Source organism: Pistacia vera, unplaced genomic scaffold (assembly GCF_008641045.1).
Source record: "Pistacia vera cultivar Batoury unplaced genomic scaffold, PisVer_v2 Contig138, whole genome shotgun sequence".
Classification (NCBI taxonomy): Eukaryota; Viridiplantae; Streptophyta; class Magnoliopsida; order Sapindales; family Anacardiaceae; genus Pistacia; species Pistacia vera.
The window spans coordinates 291,102-315,670 of record NW_022195444.1 but is presented as its reverse complement, the minus strand read 5'-3'; the positions used below and the strand labels follow the sequence as shown (position 1 = coordinate 315,670).

At 33.7% G+C, this 24,569-nt stretch overlaps 1 protein-coding gene across 1 annotated transcript; it reads left to right on the top strand.

The window, feature by feature from the left end:
- The first annotated feature begins 19,548 nt into the window (after window positions 1-19,548).
- LOC116122810 (uncharacterized mitochondrial protein AtMg00860-like) lies at window positions 19,549-20,100 on the top strand. Its single transcript, XM_031408620.1, has one exon. The coding sequence runs from the start codon at window positions 19,549-19,551 to the stop codon at window positions 20,098-20,100; it is 552 nt and encodes a 183-aa protein (XP_031264480.1).
- The last annotated feature ends 4,469 nt before the right edge of the window (window positions 20,101-24,569 follow it).

Below are 24,569 nucleotides of genomic sequence, written 5' to 3'. Positions count from 1 at the left end.
TTATAACATTCCATTATAAACATTAGTATATTAATCAAATGATTTGAAATTTAATTAATTATAATATTAAATTATAGATTTATAGTATGATTACTTAATTCATTATAACATTACATTATACTATTATAGTATGATCATATAATTAATATAACATTACATAATTAAATGATTACTTAATTGATTATGAGTTATGATATTATGTTTTAAACATTAGTAATTACTAATTTACTACATAAACATTAGCACAATACTTAATTAAATGATAAGAAATTTAATTAATTATAACATTACCTTATAAACATTTCATTATAAACATTAATTAAGCATTACATTATAGTTAAATAATTACTCAATTAAATTATAATATTATTATATTACATTATATTATGATCACTTACTTAATTATAGCATTATATAGTTAAATGATTACATAATTACTTAATTAGTTATGAATTTATAACATTACATTATAAACATTAGTAATTTACTATACTATTACATTACTTAATTAAACGATTAAAAATTTAATTAATTATAACATTACTTTATATATTTGTAATATGATTACTTAATCAATTATAACATTCCATTATAAACATTAGTATATTAATTAAATGATTTGAAATTTAATTAATTATAATATTAAATTATAGATTTATAGTATGATTACTTAATTCATTATAACATTACATTATACTATTATAGTATAATCATATAATTAATATAACATTACATAATTAAATGATTACTTAATTGATTATGACATTATATTATAAACATTAGTAATTTACTAATTTACACAATACTTAATCAAATTATTATAACATTATATTATAAATTTACGGTATGATTATTTAATTAATTATAACATTCAATTATAAACAATATTACAATACATAATTAAATGATTAACAATTCAAGTGTTGCTTAGAGATTACAGGTTATGAGTTACATTGGATACAAATGAATGAATAATGAAAATTTGTTAGGGGTGTATTTGTAAACTTATAAGGTGTTTTTGTTATTTTTTAAACTAATAGGGGGGTAATTGATTTTTTACAGGGTACCCTGGAAAGGAACCGGAACCTGTATTTTAGGTTCCGGTTCCTTGAATTGAAGAACCTGCACTGTGCTGTTCCGGTTCCGGTTCCTTTTTTTGGGAACCTGCACTATACGGTTTCGGTTCTCCCGGAAAATGTAGGGTACCCGGAACCGCTCACCCCTAGCTTCCCATCCTTGTACTAATTACCCATCCACCTAATAAAATCCTTCTATTGCAATTCAACTATCTCTACTACTTTTTCTCCAAATACCTTCTAATAAGCTTTTCATATTTCAATCAAATCTCCCATCACCAGATCATTTCAACTACCAACAGAAACAAACCTTTTGAAAAATGCATTACAACTTTCAGCTTGTTACTGTTAGTTTTTCAAGGTTCAACAAGGTAAGGGGAAGAGGGATTTTTGTGCATGAGAGAGAGCTAAACAATGAGAGTGAAAAAACTGATTTAAAAAAAGGCTATATTTTTCATTCATAAATAGAGAGATATATGGACCTAATTCATCACTGTTACAACAACTTGTTAGTGTGAATAATCTTTAAATATACACTACAAGAAATATATTATATTGTGACAAAATTAATTTTGTCAAATGTTATTTTGTCACGAGTAATATAGTTATTATGACAAAATAAAGAAACATCATATTAAGTATGACAAAGAGAATATACAATGACTAAAAAAAATATTGTCATAATATTTTATCACAATTAAAAAACCCATAATAAATGTAGTGAAGAAAAACATTTTTATCATAATATTTCGTCACAAATTTTTGGCGCAAAATTTTGGCACCTAGGTAAATTGTTTATTGTGACAAACATATTTTGTCATAAAACATTTTAGTCACTATATTTAATTATACATACTATAACTACAAATTATTTTGTCACAAAAAGAATTTATTTATTATTAAAAAAAAATTGTCATAATATATATTGAAATAGAGGTATTAATGACAAAATGTTTGAGTCAAAATTTAAGCACCGAGATAAATTGTTTATTGTGACAAACATATTTGTCATCAAAAACTTTAGTCGCTCTATTTAATAATACATGCTATAATTACAAACTCATTTGTCACAATAGAATTATTTATCATTACAAAAAAAAAAAAAAAAATTGTCATTTATATATGTTATAATGGAGGTATTAGTGACAAATATTTGAGTTAGATTGAACGTTATCTTTTGTGACAAAAATTTGCTAAAAAACATATAATATGATCTCCTTTATTTTTTTTTTTAAACTTGAAAAAGCCAAAAAATTATAAAAAATAAAAAATCATTAATAATTTTATAAATGTAAATATTATGTACCATTTTCGGCTTTAATGATAAAAGAATACAAATTAAATTCAATCTGAATACAAATATTTACATTTTCGGCTTTAATGTTATAGACTTAATATTTGGATCACATGTTAAATATTAATTTTTGTATTATACGTTCACATCAAAGATGAAATTACAAAAATAAATCGCTTTAGCCATGGATACAAAAAGGGTAAAAGAGAATAATTGAATTGGGCAAAAAAGGGAAAAAGGGAATTTCCTTATGAACTCTCTGTTGATTCTCCTAATTTTCTTTGGTGATACAACAAAAAAAGGAAAATTTGAATTGGGTGAAAAAGGGAAAAATTGAATTGGGTGAAGTGAGCTGCCTTTGATCTCTTTTATTTTTTGTAAAATTGAATTGGAAAAACCAAATCCTGAAAGAAGAAAAATAAAACGCAAAAAGGAGAAGAAGTAGGGAGAAGGGACAAACATACTCTAAAACGCAATTGTTTCCCTCACACTTTGGCTGTGAGTTTGTATGTTNAACCTCATGGGCTCACCTTTAACACCCAATAGTAGCTACTTTGTATTACCTTATAGTTCCATTCTCTCTTAAGAATGTTACCACTTTATGCTTTTCCAAATTCTTTTAATGCTATAAACATTGTTCGTATTGTATTGACGATATTTTTCCCTTTTTTTGTTTTTGTTTTTTTTTTAACTCTTCAGGTTTTGGATGCTGCCAAGTCTCTTCCTCCAAGGGAGCTGCTGCATTCTTGCTTACTTATTCGTGTGTGCTGGGTGAGTATTACTATTTGGGCTGTAGATATTTCCATGTTGAAACCTTGGAGGCTTGGAAGAAGACTTTTCTTGCCATTGACCAGAACCTTTTCTGGAGCTTTTTTCGCTGGGGAATTATTTACAGATTGCATGTTGCTGCTCCCTCATTTTCTTCTTGTTTTGGTTGCGTATATAAGCAGGATTTTAGTAGTTGTGCAGAATTTTTGGGTTCTTTGGGTGGATGGTTTTTTTTGTGTATAGCATGTGCAGTTGGCTTTTGTATACCAAAGTCCGACATTGTTTTTGTGTTGTTGTCATTTTGTAGAGTCCTCTTTGAGGTTTGCTTGGTGGCTTTTTTGGAATGTAAATCCATGCCACCTTTTTTGTTATCTTTGGCTTGGTTGCTTGGGCTTGTCCAGGAACTTGACTTTGTAGGGCTCTTCTTTTTGGGATGCAATTCTTTTATTCTTTATATAATTACCTTTACCCAAAAAATATGCAAGAAGAGTTATGCAAAGATAGAGAAACAAAGCATATTGAGGTGACAAAAAATATTTGTCACGCCTATATTATTTTGTCAGTAAAAAATTTGTCATGTAAAAATATTTGTATTAAAAAATATTTGTTATGCTATTAAATTTTTTACAAAATTATTTCCGTCACTATGTAATTTTTGACAAATAATATTATCATATAAACAAACATGTGATAAAATAAATGTTGTCACAATAAAGTCAATAACAAATAAATTTTGATCACTATTAAAATTATGAGAATATAATTTAGTCATTATTGTCACAATTTTGACAAAATCAATTTCGTCATCATATATTATATTTTCTCCATAAAGCTTATCATTTGGTCTTTAAATATAAATCAATTGTGACAAAATATTACTTATAGTGATAAAAATTGTCATCTATTGTTACAAATAATTTATCACAATAAACTAGTTTACAATGACAAATTATTATTGTCACAATAAATAATTAGACTATGATGACCAAACACTCTTTCGTTACCAGAAACTTAAGAGTACGAGCTTAATGTGACCAATCTGATGACCAATATAATTCCCTACATTAGTGAAATGGTCACAATTTTGATATTTATAGTGACAAATTATTTTGTTGCGAAAAGCCTAAATTCTTGTAGTGATAATACAATCTAAACTACTCTTAACTAACACAAATTTCATTAAGATATGGTGGCCTTAATCACCGGCTGTCTTCACCTAAACAACTCACATTACATTTCCAAAATACAAAAACTGCACTTGATAGACAACCTCTTTTTTAGTTCAAATCTGGCGCCAAACTTTCAAACTAAACATGCAAAATGGTTTCCAGCAAAATATCATTTACTTTAACACTCTTCCTTGATATTTTTGCTGGAAACTCCAAGTCTGAATCTTAATTCTTCAAACTTGGATCTGCCTAAGGATTTGGTCATTATGTCAGCCACTTGCTCTTCTCCCTTACAATGAATCAGTTTTACCTCACCATTTTGCTCTGCCTCTCTCACTACATGATATTTGATTATGATATGCTTTGTGCGACCATGGAGTACTGGATTCTTGGACATAGCAATTGCCGATTGATTGTCACAATACAACACGTTTCTTTGCGTCTGTTCCAGCCTTAGGTCCTTCAAAATTTTTCTTAGCCAAGCCAATTGGTTGACTACAATAGCAGCAACAACATATTCAGCTTCTGTAGTTGACTGTGCTACAACTTCTTGCTTTTTTGAATTCCAGCTTATGGCACCTGCATTCAAGAAAAAAACATATCCAGAGGTACTTTTCATATCATCCAAGGAGCCTCCCTAATCACTGTTGGTGAAACCATGTAGGTTGAGATTTTCAGCTTCCCTGAACCAAATTCCTAGGTTTAGACATCCTCTAATATACCTGAGAACTCTTTTAGCTGCTTGCAAATGCAGCTCACTTGGTTCATTCATGAACCTAGAGAGTAAGCTTGCTGCATACATAATGTCTGGCCTTGTTGCAGTCAAGTACAACAAACACCTAACTATGATTCTGTACTTAGTTTCGTCAACCTTAGCAGCTCCATCATTTTATCACAGCTTCAAATTTTGCATCAAAGGTGTGTTGACAGGTTTGCAATTCTCCATTGCAAATTTTTTGAGTAGTTCAGTTGCATACCTTTCTTGGGAGATAAATATGCCATAAGGAGACTGCCACACTTCCATTCCCAGAAAGAAACTCATCTCCCCTAAATCGGTCATCTTAAATTCCTTATGCAGCTCATTTTTGAAATCCTGCAGCCATGTAGAATTGGTTCCTATCACCAGGAGATCATCAACATACAAGGATACAAATATCCTTTCATCATCAACCTCTCTAACATATAGGGTGTGCTTATTTGGACTTCTTTCAAACCCCAAACTTACCAAGAACTCATTAATTTTGTTGTACTAGGCCCTAGGCATGTTTTAGGCCATAAAGAGCCTTCCTAAGGAGATACACCTTATCCTCTTGCCCTTCAACCGTATACCCTTCAGGTTGCTCCACAAATATTTCTTCATTAAGCCACCCATTTAGGAAAGTAGACCCACTTGAAATGAGTTGCAATTGCAAGAAGAATTCTGATGGTGTCATGCCTTGCAATTGGTGGAAAAGTGTAAGAGAAATCCACCCCAAATTGTTGTGCATAACCCTTTACTACAAGCCTTGCTTTGTATCTGTTGACTGAACCATTTGGATTCAGTTTCTTCTTATAAATCCATTTCACCTTAATGATTTTTCTTCCGGCAGGTTTGGTTACTAGCTCCCAGGTTGCATTCTTCTCAATCATGTCAAGTTCTTCTTCCATTGCTGTCCTCCACTCTTTAACTCTGGCTGCTTCAGCATAACAAGTTGGTTCCATCAAAGCCAAGTTGTATCTGTCATAAATTTCAGCCAAAGTTCTAGTTCCCCTGACTGGAGAATCTGTTTCAGAATCAGAACTAAAATCTGAAGCATTCTGACTTGTTGTTAAGTCTGTTCCTTGTTCCAACTCATTACTCATCTCAATTTCATTTATGTCCCAATTCCACAACCCTTCTTTATCTACTTTGACATCTCGGTTAACCAAGAATTTTTTGGTCTTAGGATTATAAATCCTATATGCTTTGGACAGGCTGCTGTATCCAACAAAAATTCTAGTTTCAGCTTTCTCATCCAGCTTACTCCTCTTTCTGGCTGGAATATAAGCATAACAAATACTTCCAAATACTTTGAGGTGGTTGATGCTTGGATTTTCTCCATACCAAGCCTCAAATGGTGTTTTGTTATAAAGGGCTTTAGTTGGTAGCCTATTGAGTAGGTAGACTGCTGTATTTACAACTTCAGCCCAGAAAAATTTTGGAAGTTTTTTCTCAAACAACATGCACCTTGCCATTTCCATTACAGTTCTATTTTTTCTTTCACTCACACCATTTTGTTGTGGTGTATAAGGAGTGCTCAACTAGTGCTTTATTCCGAACCCTACACAAAGTTCTTGAAACTGATTTGAGGTATACTCTGAACCATTATCACTTCGGATGGTCTTTAAGCTCAAGCCTATTTCATTCTCCACCATTTGCTTAAACCTTTTAAACATTGCAACCACCTCTCCCTTTTGTTTCAGAAAATAAAACTAGCATAACCTAGTGAAATCATCTATAAAGAGAAGAAAATACTTGCTGCCATTCAGAGAAGCCACCTAAATCTGTGTGTATAAGCTGAAGCTTTTCAGCAGCTCTCCGGGTTTGATTTGCTAGGAATGGTTGTCTACTAAGTTTCCCCAGTTGGCAGACTTGGCACACCCCCTCTTTCTCCTCAATTTCGGGCATGCTTTGAACAAGATCTCTCCTCCTCATTTCCTTAAGTCCTGAATAATGAAAATGGCCAAGCCTCTTGTGCCAAATTTCAGTTTCAACAAATTTTGTAGACAAAGCTTGTGAAGCTGAGTTTTTCCATTCAATTGGAAAGCTTTTCCCTAGCATTCTCACATTCATCAACTCATTGCCTAGATTAACTACTACAATGCAAGACGTGTTTTGAAAATGCAAAGAGTAGTTCTTTTCTAGCATTTGACCCACACTCAGCAAACTTTGATTGATTTTGGGTACATAAAGGACATTTTCTAATATATTTAGTGACTAATGGAGTTGGGACAACAACCTTACCTCTTCCCTTGACTTACACAAATTCTCCATTTCCAATCTTGAGTTTGGAATGAAAAAGACTATCAATACTCACAAAACTTGACAGATTTGGGGTCATGTGGTTTGTACAACCACTTCAATCAGCCATACATCATCACACATCTTCTGGTTTGTGCTTGAAGCCATGAAAAGCTGCTCAATTTCTGGATTTGGTTGCTGGACCTCCACCAATGCAGCCTGCTGCTCCTGCTGATTTCCTTTGTTTTTACATACGTTTTCTATGTGTCCATACTGTTTGCATGACCTGCATTGTATGCAAGGTCTGAACCAACACTTATATTCTGGATGGTTTTCTTTTTAAGTGCACACATAGAGGATATGCTCTTGGTCCACCACGTTTTCCTCCCTGATTGTTGCTCTTCTCTTTTCCCTTATTCTCACCACCATATTTCCTGTCTTCCCTTCCATTTACTCTTTCTTTTTGACTTGCAACCATGGCTACCTCAGTCGAGTCTTCCTGCCTTAGCTGCCTTCTTTGTTCCTAGGCTTGGAGTGAATGAATCAACTCAGCCAAGCTGATTTGGGATAGATCTTTAGAGTCTTCTAGGGACGAAATTTTTGCTTCAAACCTCTCAGGTAAGCTGACCAGGACCTTCTCCACTACCCTCTGGTTGGTTAGTTCTTCCCCTAGCAGTTTGAATATGTTCACCACAGCCATAAGTCTGTCCACATATTCCTTGACAGATTCAGCTTCCTGCATCTTGATTACTTCAAATTCTCTTCTCAAGTTTAGAACCTGCATATTGCGTGTCTGACTACTCCCTCCAAACTTCTCCTTGAGAGTGTCCCAAGCTTGTTTAGGGGTCTCACACGCCATGATCCTGGAGAAAACCTGATCTGTCATGGCTGAGTGTATACAAGACAATGCTCTTGGAGCCTTGGTTGCCTTTTCTTCATGGATTCTCATCTGGTTCAGCTTCGGGTTTGGTCCAAGTTAGGGAACTTGCTTCTCCTCCTCCACAAATTGCCACAAACCATGGCCCCTCATGTATGTTTTCATCTTGACTGCCCAAACATGGTACTGATCACCATTGAAAACTGAAGCAGAAATTGGAGCAAAACTTGATGCCATGAGGAAGCTCTCTTACGGTGGTATTTTGGTCCTGAAAGATGAAGGAGGCTCTGATACCAATTGTTAGTTTTTCAGGTTTCAATAAGCTAAGGGGAAGAGGGATTTTCGTGCATGAGAGAGAGCTAAACAATGAGAGTAAAAAAACTGATTTAAAAAAAGGCTATATTTTTCATTCATAAACAGAGAGATATATGGACCTAATTCATCACTGTTACAACAACTTCTCAGTGTGAATAATCTTTAAATATAATACAATCTAAACTACTCTTACCTAACACAAATTTCATTAAGATATGATGGCCTTAATCACCAGCTGTCGTCACCTAAACAACTCACATTACATTTCCAAAATACAAAAACTGCACTTGACAGACAACCCCTTTTTTAGTTCAAATCTGGCGCCAAACTTTCAAACTAAACATGCAAAATGGTTTCTAGCAAAATATCATTTACTTCAACAGTTACCTACTTGACATTCCAGTTAAGAAAATATGATTAGCGCCCATTTTAAACATAGTTCAAACATAGATAGAATTCATCCATCATCATTCAAATTACTTTGTAGAACCATCTCTAACCACTTTAAGTCAAATTCGTCATAGTATAAGAATCTCATATGCACGAAAATCATATAATGATCCCAAGATTTGCAAAGTGCAATATAGATGAAATGCATTGGGAAAAGACTATGATATAACTTTTGCCATTCATGGGTCTTGTCAGTGATGATCATTTTAGGTGAGCCACCTGACATAGCTTTCTTGAACTTCTCATAGATCCAAAGAACATAATAAGCTGTTTCATTATATATAAATGAACAACTAAATACTATTGTTTGACCATGGTTATTAACCCTTATCGATGGTGCAAAAATCATGCTCTATGAATTGGTGTTGTAAGTGGTATCAAAAACAGTGAGATCTCCATAAAACTTATAAGATCGAGAGGATATTGCATCAGTGAAAAAAACAATTAGTGATTCGATCTACACTACTTATTTGGATAGTAAATGTAAAAGAAGGATTTTTCTCTTTCTCTGATTCAAAATACTCAAGTAACACAATAGGTTCATGCCCATTTATTTATTTATTAATGGAATATAAACTTTAGGTAGGAAAGTGGTATTTTGAAACTTTTGAGTGGGAAAGTCATTAAGGCAAACCTTGGGTGGAAAAAAGTTGTTTACTCTATTTAATATTAATCACATACCAAACCACCAAAGGTAGTAAATACATAAATATGAATAAACGTAGGCTAAGAAACTTCTCTCATAAACCCTGACGTGGTAGCTGAGTTGACAACTCCACCTACTCAAGGCATATAATGATTTTCACTAGACCCAAGAAATGACCGTTCATAAAAGAATGACTGTTCCTCATGGAAGGAATGCCCGTTTCTCTCTAAGAAACGATCATTTCTTCCTTATGGAATGGTCGTTCCTCTCTAAGGAACGACCATTTATGAAGGAATAGTTGTTCTTTTATAAAGAACAATTGTTCCTTATAAAGGAATGACCATTCATTTACAAGGAAGGACCGTTCGTCCCTAAGGAACAACCATTCATATTTAGTCAATTAACGTGTTAATGCTAACTCAAGTGCCACATTGGTTTGTGAGATTCGTCTGTCAACGTATATTACACCCCTTGCCCAACATAAATATAGGGATGTAAAAACCCTGAGCTAGGCCAAGCTCACCCGGGCTAGAGTATTTTTTTTTTTTTTTTTAAATGCAAGCCTTGGCCGGGGAAGAAGCTCAAATTTGTAAAACCCGGCCTACCCAAGTCTAAAGCCAGGTTAGGTTAAATAATGAGGGGTCCATAAAATTTTATTTAATTAGAGGGGATTGTTTATAATTTATAAGGGAGTTAATAATTTGACAAGATGACATGTTTTGTATGATTTTTAGGGGGCTTTATGTTATTTTAAGGGGTTTTGTAAAATTTTACACAAGGGGTTTTATAATATATTTTATATGTCTTCATATATTATACCAGGCCCGGGTGTAATGTATGATTGGGCCTGTATTTTTTACATCCCACATAAATTAGGAAAATAATAGAGAAACCAGGAGTAGTGCACCGAATCTGTGCACCGAATTACGTGATAAAATCATGACCGTCGATTAATTATAACTTAATATTAATAGACGGTCAAGATTAAGCCACGTCATTCGGTGCACAGATTCAGTGCACTACTCCCGGTGACTGTAGCATTACTCCATAAATTAATCATCTTTAATACTAAAAAAAAAGTTTAATTAAACATTATCCTATCATATCCTAATAGAAGTTACGCAATAGACCCCCTAAAACTACAAAACTAACTTAAACCCCTAAAAGTACACAAATTACCAACCGCATCCCTTACCGCGAGTTTCTGGTGTTAAAATAGATAGAGAGAAGGGCCAAATTAAAATTCATTTTATAATGAAATAGAACATAAATAAATAAAAAATATATTTGTACAGTAAGATAATAAAAAAGTTAAAAGTAAGCTAATGCAAAAAATTAAAATACATAATTATAATCTAGTAAGTCTTTTTATTCTTAAAAATTAAAATACAACAAATAAAATATACTGAAAATAACTGATAAAAAAACAATATAATATAATAATAAAAATATGATAAAACATAATTATATCTAAAGAAAGAAACTGAAAAATACATTCTAATAAAATGTAATATATTCATAAAATTTTTAATAAAATATAATATCTTAATAAAATATTGATAAAACATAATGTATTAAGGAAAGAAATTTAAAAGTTTTAGTTAAACAAAATTTGTAAACAGAACTTTCTCAAAACATAAAAATTTTCCAAATTAAAAAGGGCTATTTCCCAATACTCCTTAAAACAGAAAAAACAAGCAACTTTCCCCACTAACTCGGGAATTAGCCACTTTGACCTTGTACCATTAATATTAGTTGTTAGTTTGGATGGAAGACCATAGTTGACCAATTAAAAGACTAAAGTACCCTTGACATTGCCTTTACCTTTTACAATCACATATAGAATAATACCACATCAACAACTTTCTCTCACAGCCCTGACATGGCAGTTCATAATTGATCAGTTGACAATTAATTAGTGGGACCTATACGAAACCCATGTGAGATCCGTTGTGAACTAGTCCCATAGATTTTTTATGATTCGACTGTTGTACCCACATAATTTCATTAAAGCATTTAATGCTTTTCTTTATTAAAAAAAAAGGCTTAAAAAGTTCAAATAATTTGTTAAAACATTTACTTATATGTCTTTTAGCAATCTATATATATATATCATATGGGTTGATCAACTTGTGACACATTTTGAAAGCTCTAAAATTACTTTATTTTGACACATTGGATTGACAAGCCAATCAAATTGCTCTATCTTGACACATTGGGTTGATATTTATTGCTTCATCTATAAATATTAGTTACTTAAAAAAAGGGGATTTGTATTATTAATAATAATAATAATAATAATAATAATAATAATAATAATAATAATCCAATTGATTCAAGGATTGAATTTTTAAAAACTAGACAAACAGTGCTTTAATTTGATATATTATATGCTTAATTTGGATAACTGTAGCCCCATTGCTGAACCATTCCTTTCATCATCACACACATTTTGGCTTTCACTAAACCATTAGTAGTAAATTGACCATAACTTGTTCAATAAAAATCCAATTGATGACAGATTTGTTATTTAGAAACTAGACAGATAGGGCTTTAAATTGATATATTATATTCTTAATTTGGATAATCGTAGCCCCACCGCAGAACCATTCCTTTTATCATCACACACAGTTTGGTTTCCACTGAACAGTAAGTAATAAATTAACTATAACTTGCTCAATCAAAATCCAATTGATCAGCGATTTGAATTTTACAAAATTAGATAGATAGGGCTTTAATTGGATATATTATATGCTTAATTTGGATAAATGTAGCCTCACTACCGAACCATTCCTTTTGTCATCACATATATTTCGGTTTTTACTGAACAATCAGTAGTAAATTGACCATAACTTGCTCAATAAAACTCCAATTGATGAGAGGTTTGAATATTTAAAAACTAGACATATAGGATTTAATTTGGCATATTATACGCTTAATTTGGATAACTGTAGTCCCACTTTTGAACCATTTTTTTTTTTATTATCACACATATTTTGGTTTCCACTGAACAGTCAGTATTAAATTGACCATAACTTGCTCAATAAAACTCCAATTGATGAGAGGTTTGAACCTTTAAAAACTATATATATAGGGATTTAATTTAGTATATTACACGCTTAATTTGGAAAACTTTAGCCTCACTACCGAACCATTCCTTTTATCATCACACACATTTCAGTTTCCCCTGTTTCTCGATTTCCACTAAACAATTAGTAGTAAATTGGTCATAACTTACTCAATAAAAATTCAATTGATGAGTGGTTTGAATCTTTGGAAACTAGAAAGATAGAGATTTAATTTGATATATTATACGATGAATTTGGATAACTATAGACCTATGGCCGAACCATTTATTTTATCATCACAAACTTAAAACCAATTCAATTTTAGTGATAACAAAGGAAAACAGATATTGATATGTAGTTTTAATTGTATTTGTTCTATCTCTTGTTGTTAATTTTTTTTTTTTTTTTTAATGTTATATACATATATCGAAAACAGGTTGTTACTAGATATATCAAATTTTATTTGTATCACAAATATTATTTGATGTTTGTTGCCGAACCATGTAGCTTTAGTAAACCATTACAATATGTCGAACCAATATTATTATCCTCAAAGGAAAACAAATATTGATATGTAGTTTTAATCATAATTGTTCTATCTCTTTTTGTTGATATCTTTTTATGTTATATACATATATTATGAAAAGAGGTTGTTGCTGAATATAACTAATTTCATTTATTTAACAAATGCATTTCAGTTTCCACTGAATAATCAGTAGTAAATTGACCATAACTTGCTCAATAAAAATCCAATTGATGAGAGGATTGAATCTTTAGAAGCTAGACAAATATTTCTTTAATTTGATATATTATATGCTTATTTTGGATAACAGTAGCCCCACTGCCAAGCCATTCCTTTTATTATCACACATATTTTGGTTTCCACTAAACAATCAGTAGTAAATTGACCATAACTTGCTCAATAAAACACCAATTAATGAGAGGTTTGAATATTTAGAAACTATACATATAAGGCTTTAAATTTATTTATTATACACTTAATCTGGATAACTGTAGTCCCACTGTTGAATCATTTATTTTATCATCACACACATTTTGGTTTCCATTGAAACGTCAGTAGTAAATCGACCATAACTTGCTCAATAAAACTCCAATTGATGAGAGGTTTAAATCTTTATAAACCAGAGAGACAGAGATTTAATTTGGTATATTATATGCTTAATTTGGACAACTGTAGCCCCATTGCCACGACATTCCTTTTATCATCACACATATTTCGGTTTCCTCTGTTTCTCAATTTCTAATGAACAATCAGTAATAAATTGGCAATAACTTACTCAATAAAAATTCAATTGATGAGCGGTTTGAATTTTTGAAAACTAGAAAGATAGAGCTTTAATTTAATATATTATACGATAAATTTGGATAACTATGGACCTCCGGCCGAACCATTCATTTTATCATCACACATATAAAACCAATTCAATTTTAGTGATAACAAAGGAAAACAATTATTGATGTGTAGTTTTAATTGTATTTGTTCTATCTATTTTTGTTGATATTTTTTTATGTTACATACATATATCGAAAACAGGTTGTTGCTGGATATAACATTTTATTTGTATCACAAATATCATTTGATGTTTGTTACCGAACCATGTAGCTTTAGTAAACCATTACAATATGCCAAGCCAATATTATTATCCTCAAAGGAAAACAAATATTAATATGTACTTTTAATCGTAATTGTTCTATCTCTCTTTGTTGATATCATTTTATGTTACATACATATATCATGAAAAGAGGTTGTTGCTGAATATATAACTAATTTCATTTATTTAACAAATGCATTTTAGTTTCCACTGAACAATCAATAGTAAATTGACCATATATAACTTGCTCAATAAAAATCCAATTGATGAGAGGATTGAATCTTTAGAAACTAGATAGAGATTTCTTCAATTTGATATATTATACGCTTATTTTGGATAGCTGTAGCCGCACTGCCGAACCATTATTTTCATTATCACACACATTTCGGTTTTCACTGAACAGTCAGTATTAAATTGACCATAACTTGCTCAATCAAATACCAATTGATGAAAGGTTTGAATATTTAGAAACTATATAGACAGGGCTTTAAATTGATATATTATACGCTTAATTTGGATAACTGTAGTCCCACTGCTAAATCATTCATTTTATCAGCATACACATTTCGGTTTTCACTGCATAGTCAATAGTAAATCGACCATAACTTGCCCAATAAAACTCAAATTGATGAGAGGTTTGAATATTTAAAAACTAGAGAGAAAGGATTTAATTTGGTATATCATACGCTTAATTTGGATAATTGTAGCCCCACTGCCGAACCATTCATTTTATCATTACACAAATTTCGGTTTCCACTGAACACCCAGTAATAAATTGACCATAACTTGCTCAATAAAACTCCAATTGATGAGAGGTTTGAATCTTTAGAAACTAGACATACAGAGATTTAATTTTGTATACTACACACTTAATTTGGATAGCTGTATCCCGACTTCCAAACCATTCCATTTATCATCACATATTTCGGTTTCCACTAAATTGTCAATAGTAAATTGATCATAACTTGATCAATAAAACTTCAATTGATGAGAGGTTTGAATATTTAGAAACTAGACAGATAGGTTTTTAATTTGATATATTTGGATAAATAAAACCCTACTTTAGAGCCATTCCTTTTATCATCACACACATTTCGGTTTCTCCAGTTTCTCAATTTCCACTGAAAAATCAGTAGTAAATTGGTTATAATTTACTCAATAAAAGTCCAGTTGATGAGTGGTTTGAATCTTTGGAAACTAGAAAGATAGAACTTTAATTTAATATATTATACAATGAATTTGGATAACTATAGACTTGCGGCCAAACCATTTATTTTGTCATCACACACATAAAACCAATTTAATGTTAGTGATGACAAAGGAAAACAAATGTTGATATGCAATGTTAATTGTATTTATTCTATCTCTTTTTGTTGATATTTTTTTTTTTATGTTACATATATATCAAAAACAGAGTTTGTTTCTGTATATCACTTTTTTTTTTTTTTTTTTTTGTATTACAAATATCATCTGATGTTTGTTACCGAACCATGTAGCTTTAGTAAAAAGAGGTTGTTGCTGAATATAACTAATTTTATTTATTTAACAAATATAAATTGATGTTTGATGTTGAACCATGTAGCTTTAGTAAACCATTCATTTTATCATCACATATATTTAGGTTTTCACTGAACAATTAGTAGTAAATTGACCATAACTTGCTCAATAAACCTCCAATTTATGAGAGGTTTAAATATTTAGAAACTAGATAGACAAGGCTTTAATTTGATATATTATACATTTAATTTGGATAACTTTAGCCCCACTGTCAAACAATTCATTTTATCATCACATATATTTCGGTTTCCACTGAACAGACAGTAGTGAATTGACTATAAATTTCTCAATAAAAATCCAATTTATGAGAGGTTTGAATATTTAGAAACTAGACAGATAAGGATTTAATTTTATATATTATATGCTTAATTTTGATAACTGTAGCCCCACCTCCAAACCATTTATTTTATCATCACACACATTTTAGTTTTCATTGAACAGTCAGTATTAAATTGACCATAACTTGCTCAATAAAAATCTAATTGATGAGAGGTTTAAATCTTTGGAAACTAGATAGACAGAACTTTAATTTCATATATTATACACTTAATTTGGATAACTATAACCCCAGTATCAAACCATTACATTTATTATCACACACTTTTTGGTTTCCCATTTTACTCGATTTCCATTGAACAGTTAGTAGTAAATTAGCCATAACTTGCTCAATAAAAATCCAATTGATGAGCGGTTTGAATATTTGGAAACGAGAAAGATATGGCTTTAATTTGATATATTATATGATGAATTAGGATAACTATAGACCTACTGTCGAACCATTCATTTTATCATCATACACATAAAACAAATTCAATTTTGGCGATGACAAAGGAAAACAAATATTGATATGTAGTTTTAATTGTATTTATTCTATCACTTTTTGTTGATTTTTGGATTGATTTTGTTATTTGATTTGTGGGTTTTACAATTATCGTCTTTCTTTAGGATGCTATCATCAAATGCTTTTTTGTTATATGTGGTGGTCAATTCTAATTGCAACAAATAGATTTGTGTCACAAGACCTTTATCTTCATGGCTTCTTCAATGCTTCAATTAAGTTGCCTTCAGATTATACTGTTAGAGTTGTTGTTGCTTTCTATGTAAGTTATCTTCTCAACATTGTTAATTTTTTTTTAATTTCTAAAATAATAATAATAAAAATAACTCATTTTCTCTTTTTAACAATCAAAATCGGTTTTTTCCTTTGGCTTTGCAAGTCTCTTGCTTAAAAGCACATTTTTTGATAGATCACGACGATCATAGAGGCAATCAAAACCGCACCCAAGTATCAGAATGGAGTTTGAAATGGGAAGGGGCCAAGAGTCTTGCATGCATGGGAGTTGAGGGTGAGTAGAGTTTGATGCGGAGCAGAATTCTACGGGCATGTGGGAGGATTGAGTCATATCCAGTTGAGAAGTTCCAGCTGCCATGTTGTGCATGATTTTTCCGCAATTTACTTCTTCCGTTGCACATGTTAATTTGTTGGTTTATGTTGCCTTTATTTCAGCATCATGAGATAACGTTAATTTTGTTGGTTTATGTTGCATTTATTTCTGCATCATGAGCATGGTTTTGCTTATTTAAAATAGCCATGGCTTATCATTAAGGAATATATATATCTAGTTACTGCAATTGGGTTCATTCTCGCCTGAAGAGAATTTATCTTAATTTATTCAAGTTTCGGACCTATCATTGGTATCAGAGCCTGACTGATGGGGACCAACAAGGAGAAAATTGAGCACTTGGAAATTGGACTCGGTGCTTTGCAAGAGGGACTGCAACAGGTAGAGCTTGGTATGACTAGCAGATTCCATCACTTGGAAGAAGTCCTTGATCGCCTCTCAGATGCTTTGCTTATGAACCAAGAGTCACCCAGCTACGGCAACCGCGTCAGGGAGAATTAGGAAAGAGGCTAGCAAATCGTCTCTTCTGAGATGACAAAGCTCGAGTTTCCACGATTTTCAGGGGACGACCCTATAGAATGGTTCAATCGTGTGAACCAATTCTTTGAATATCAAGGTAGTGTAGAAACTCAAAAGGTCCCCATGGCAGCATAATATCTGGAAGGGGAAGCCAACCACTGGTGGCAGTGGATTAGAAGAATGTTAAGGGAAGAAGGACACGAGATTTCTTGGGAGAAATTTGAAAAGGAACTTTGGGCTCGCTTTGGGCCATCTGAATGTGAGGGTTTTGACGGGACTCTCTCTCGGGTTGGACAGACTGGAACCTTAAGGGATTATCAATGCGAGTTTGAGTTCGGCAACAGAGTGCGAGGATAGATGCAGAAGGCAATGGTAGGAACATTCATGGGAGGATTAAAGGCAGAAATAGCAAATGGTATCCGAATGTTCAAACCACAATCCCTCAGAGACGCCATCAATCTGGCTCGGATGAGAGATGACCAACTCTCACGATAGCGAAGGAATATGCAAATCCAACTTGCAAGAGGTCCCCTAACCTTACTGTAGGACACTCGAGAAAATTCTGTTAACCTGACGGTTCCTATCCGTCGCTTATCATGGGACGAAATGCAGATGAAGAGAGCACAAGGTCTTTGTTTCAATTGCAATGAACGCTTCACTTCAGGGAATAGGTGCCTAAAGCCTCAGTTGCTGCTTTTGGAAGGGTATGTGGGAAACATGGTGCATGAAGACTTTACCATCCAACCACCACCAGAAGCTGATCACGATGGAAATGTAGCAGCATCACAAGACCTGAATTTGAACCAGAAATCACATTGCACAAGTTGCCTGGGTGGACGACACCAAGGACAATGCGCATGACAACCAAGATGGGTTCGCTTGAGGTGTTTGTGTTGATCAACAGCGAATAGACCCACGATCTCATCAGCCAGCGATGGGCAATCAAACTTCGTTTGCCTGTGGTTCCCATAAAAGAATTCTCTGTCAAGGTCGCCAGCGGAGAAAAATTAAAATGCCAAGGACGATTCGATAAGTTACAGGTGGAATTACAAGGCATTGAATTTTATCTTACACTTTTCTCTTTACCCTTAATAGGTCTTGACCTTGTGTTGGGTATATAATGGCTTGAGAAATTGTGGTCTGTGATTTGTAATTGGAGGCAATTGATTATGGAGTTTACATGAGAGAATAAAAAATGCAAGCTACAAGAGGATGATGTGGAAACAATTCGGGAGGCCACTTTGAAGGAAATCACAAAATATCACACGGCAATTGTGGTATGTTTTCAAATAAACATGGACACAACAACATCTCCCGAGTTATTTGAAGAAAATCAACGGGAGATGAGGCTACTGCTTCAAGAATACAAGGACGTGTTCCAGGGGCCTTCGGAACTCCTTCTTGCACAAGAGATTACTCACTGCATCATGCTTAAAGAAGGGACGAAACTAGTCAACGTCCGCCCATATAGATACGCCCATTTCTAGAAGGAAGAAATTAAGAAGCAAGTGTAGGAGATGCTGAATTCAAGACTCACTCGTCCGAGCACTAGCCCATTTTCCTCACCGGTGTTACTAGTAAAGAAAAAAGATGGCAGTTAAGGTTCTGTACGGATTATCACTCACTTAACCTTGCCAGCATTGCGGATCGATTTCCAATTCCAATAGTGGACAACATGTTGGACGAATTAAATGGCCCCTTTTATTTCACCAAGTTTGATCTAAGAGCAAGTTACCACCAACTGAGGGTAAACCCTCCTAACATCCCCAAAACTGCATTTCACACACAAAACGGGCATTATGAATATCTAGTAATGCCTTTTAGGCTATGCAACGCGCCATCTACATTTCGCACCATCATGAACTCAATATTCATACCTTATCTCCAGAAGTCCATCTTAGTCGTCTTCGATGACATCCTGATATACAATCCTTCTTGGGAGCAACACGTGATGCATGCCAAAAAAGCCCTAGAGGTGTTGAGACAGCACAAGTTCTTCGCCAAGGTGAGCAAGTGTGCATTCGGTCAGCAAGAGTTTGAGTATCTGGGACACATTGTCATGACTCGGGGAGTGAAGGTCAACGACAAGAAAATTGTAGCCATGATTGCATGGCCACCTCTTACTAACATCACTGAATTACGTGCATTTTTGGGTTTGACAGGTTATTACAGAAAGTTCATGCGGAATTATGGCATCATTACACGCCCTCTTACCAACCTACTCAAAAAAGAGAAATTCGGGTGGTCTAAGGAAGCAAAAGCCGCCTTCTTGGATCTTAAGCAAGCCATGACCACCACTCCCACCATGGCCATGCCCAATTTTAGTGAATCCTTCACCATTGAAATTGATGCATTAGGCGAATGAATGGGCGCGATGCTAACACAACAGGGCAGACCCATCACCTTTATGAGCCGCACATTGGGAGTTATGAAGAAAACTTTGTCAGTCTATGCCGAGGAGATGCTTGCGATTGTAAAGGCAATACGCCTATGGCGTCCTTATCTGTTGGGAAGAAAATTCTACATTCAGACAGATCAGCGCAGCTTGAAGTTCTTCATGGAGTAACGAGTGGCAACTCCAGAGCAACAAAAATGGGTAGCCAAATTGATGGGCTACGATTATGAAATAACCTATCAATCTGGCCAAGAAAATTCAGCAGTAGATGCCCTCTCACACAGGCCTCACAACCCAGTCCTCCATCAAATGCACGTGGCCACCGTCTCCATATGGGATGAGATACGAAGAGCATCTCACGGGGACCCGTACATCCAATCACTTGTTCAGGCAATTAAGGCACAACTCGAAGGTCCATACTTCCAACGTCAAGGACTGATTTTCTTTAAAGGAAGAGTGGTGATACCTTCACAAATGGAGCTAAGGAGCAAAATAATGCATGAGGCTTACAACACCAAGATGGCAAGACATTTAGGAGTACTGCAGACTTACAAGAGATTGACCCAACAATTCTATTGGCCAAAAATGCATCAAACCAGACAGGAGTACGTGAGGCAGTGTGATAAATGTCAACGAATAAAATCTGAATCACTCTCTCCTGCAGGTCTCTTACAACCATTGACCATTCCTTGCCAAGAATGGGAGGATGTCACTCTCGACTTTATAGAAAGACTACCCACATCTCACGGCAAGGATACCATCTTGGTGGTTGTCGATAGGTTGAGTAAATTTGCCCATTATCTCACCTTAGCTCTCCTGTTTACTGCTAAAAGTGTGGCAGAAAAATTCGTGGAAGGGGTTATCAAGCTACATGGCCTACCTTGATCCATTATTAGTGACCGAGACCCAATCTTCATCAGCAAATTTAGGCAATAATTCCTTCAAATGTCAGGGACTAAATTGCAACTCAGTTCCGCCTACCATCCACAAACCGACAGCCAAACCGAAGTTGTCAATCGTTGTGTCGAATAGTACCTATGCTACTTTGTCCATCAATGGCCGCGCAAGCGGAACACCTACCTCCCTTGGGCCAAGCTCTGGTATAACACCAACTACCATGCCTCAACAGGAATGATACCGTTCCAAGCATTGTATGGCCGCTTGCCACCCACCATTCCCATCTACTCAGTTAGGTTGTCTCCTGTACACGAAGTGGACCAGATCTCCTTATAAGAGATGAGCTGCTCCAACAACTCAACACTAACCTATAAGTTTCCATTAACAGCATGAAACAAATAATGGTCAGAAGCGATGTGAAATCACCTTCGAAGTAGGTGATCTGGTGTATCTCAGGTTGCATCCATATCGACAATAGTCAGCATTTAAATGGGTTCATTAGAATTTGGCAAGCAGATTTTACGGACCGTACCCAGTGATGCAATGAATCGGAGCAGTGGCATATAAATTGCAACTGCCGGAAGGAACTCAGATTCATCTAGTCTTTCATGTGTCCCTACTAAAAAAGTTTATTGGTGATCGAGCTTTGCCTTCCCAGAACCTGCCGCCATTGAATGAAGATGGGGTTGTCATACTGGAGCACAAGCAAATTTTGGAGGCACGCTGGGTTAGACGAGGACACAAATTTGAGGAAGAAATGCTGTTTTAGTGGGCATACCTCCCAGGGGAAGAAGCCACGTGGGAGTCAGCTCCCCTTTTGCTTTAACAATTTCCAGCTATGGACCTTAGGGACAAGCATCAACTTCATGGGGAGAGTATTGATTGACCACGACAATCATAGAGGCAACCAAAACTCCACCCTAAGTATCAGAATGGAGTTTGAAATGGGCAGGGGCCAAGAGTCTTGCACGCATGAGAGTAGAAGGTGAGTGGAGTTTGACGTGGAGTAGAATTCTATGGGCATGTGGGAGGATTGAGTCATATTCAGTTCAGAAGTTCCAACTGCCACGTTGTGCATGATTTTTCCGCAATTTACTTCTTCCGTTGCACATGTTAATTTGTTGGTTTATGTTGCATTTATTTCGACATCATGAGCATGACTTTACTTATTTAAAGCAACCATGGTTATATATATATATATAGAAAAGCAAAGAAATTTGCCGAATAACCCACGAGGTATTATTGGTAAATCTATAAATCAATCAGCGAGAGAAAAACTTTGTTGAAAAATGATAGGTCCCAGACTTGAATAAATTAAGATAATTTCTCTTCGGGGGAGAATGAACCCAATTGCAATAACTATATATATACTTTAAAATTTGTATAATTTAACAATTATTATATCTTAATATAATTAGTTTATTTTGTTAAAATAAATTTGTTTACAATCTATTTCAAAAACATTGAATAAACATACCCACGCAACGCACATACCCCATGTCTAGTTTATTTCTATAAACCAAAACATATTAAAACTAAAAAAAAAAAAAAAGTAAAACATCTTTTTCTGTAAATTACAAATAATAAATAATTTTTTTCTGTAATTTAAAAATTTTAAATTGAAAAAAATACTTTTAAATATATTTTTTCTGTATTATAAATTCAAAATAAAGAATAAAAATATTTTTGTAAATTAGAGATATAGGCTAACAAAAAAAAAAAAAAAAAACTTTTTATAATATATTTTTCACTAAATTGAAAAATAAAAATATTAGAAAATAAAAAATAAAAAAGCAATAGCAACGATCTAGATCATCGTTTTTGGCAATTTAGCAATTTTGATTTTGTTTCCAACAATATGAGATCGTCTAACATCTTACATAGTCGTTCCCCACGACCGGAGATGGCCGCAGACCTTGGATCAGTATAACGACGATCTAAAACTCTTAAAAGTTTAATTTCTTTTAAAATAATATTAAACTTAAATATATACTAATTTTTAAAACTTTTTATAAATATCTGTTTTTATTCTTGAAATATTTAATTCTATAAATTTATGTATTTAAACATAAAAGTCTTTTTGCCCTTTCCTCAATTAGTTTTAACACCAAAAATTGATTGTAGGGTTTAACTAGCTAATTCTGGGTTAATGGGAGTACCTCCAGTGGTTTGTGCCATTATTTTAAAAGCCGGACCGGACCGGCCGGTTCAACCAGTTTGACTGTGAACCGGTCATGTGTCCGTTTCGAGCCAATATAAACCTGGTATTGCGCAATAACCCATTTTAACCCAGCAATGGACCGCGTAAACAGTGCTAAACCGCCGTCCAACCGGACTGCAAGAAAAACTAGCCCAACTGAAAAGGGAAAAAAATCCCTAATTTCTCCACTTCTCCCATTTCGCATTTTCTTCTTTCTCTACGCGCAAATACTTTGAAAAAATTGAATGAATTGTGAAAATCTGAAATCCCACACAAATCAAAACTCAATCTTGCTGAAATCACAACCATTCCTTGCTAAAATCGATTGCAACTCCATTCCTGAAATCGCGACGACATCTTCCTCCCTTGCCGGAAATCAACGCCGACGACAGCTTCATTCCTCCTCTCGTCGCGATCCAGCTAAAAAACCACATTAGCCAATCTTATTTGATATTTTTCATGACAACCATTTTGGTGGCATTGTGCTCTTTGACAACATGTCGTGTATGCCCATTCTCATTGTTTAATCAACTCACTTCAATTTAGTCACAAAAGTGTTTTTGTAAAATTGATTCCGAAAGCATTTCAACCAAACCAAATGGGTCCTCTAAATATTCTCGATGGCCATCAACAAGGACGAAACCAAAAATTTGATTTAAAGTCGGCAGAGGGGTTACAATATATATTACGTCCTAGAAGTTTCGCTTGAAGGGTTAAAGTGTAAAAAAAAAAAAAAAAAAAAAAAAAAAGAATATTTAGGAAAGAAAGAACCAAAATCTATGACCTTGTTATATGATTGTGTCCATTTCTTTTTTGATTGATTTTATTGCTGGTTTGACGAGTTATGAGTTGTGATGATTCCACATTTTGTATATTGAAATGAGTCCCCTCCATAAAGCTTTGAGAATTTTGTAATATTCAGTTTTGTGCATGTTGTTTATAATAATTTTCTTAACATTAATTCTCAATCAATAGGGTCAATTAGGGAATTGTTCGTTTCTGAGTGCTGTTGCCATTCTAACGGAGGTCTCACGACTATCAGAAGTGATTAGTACTCCTGAGTACAACAAGGAAGGAATCTACACTGTTCGCTTCTGTATTCAGGTAATAGCTCATAATATCTTTGATCAATCTTGTCAACACCTAACACTCCTCAATACATCTCGATATTTCTTTTCTTACATATCCATAAATTAAAAAGAAATGCTTATTTTTTATGTTTATTAGATAACTTCTTTTGGTTTGTATTCTGGAAGCCTGGAACTGTGGTTTTCCTCTTAATATTGGTTTTCTAGATAATGTATTATTTAGCCTGTCAATAATTGCTTGCTTTTGTTTCTAA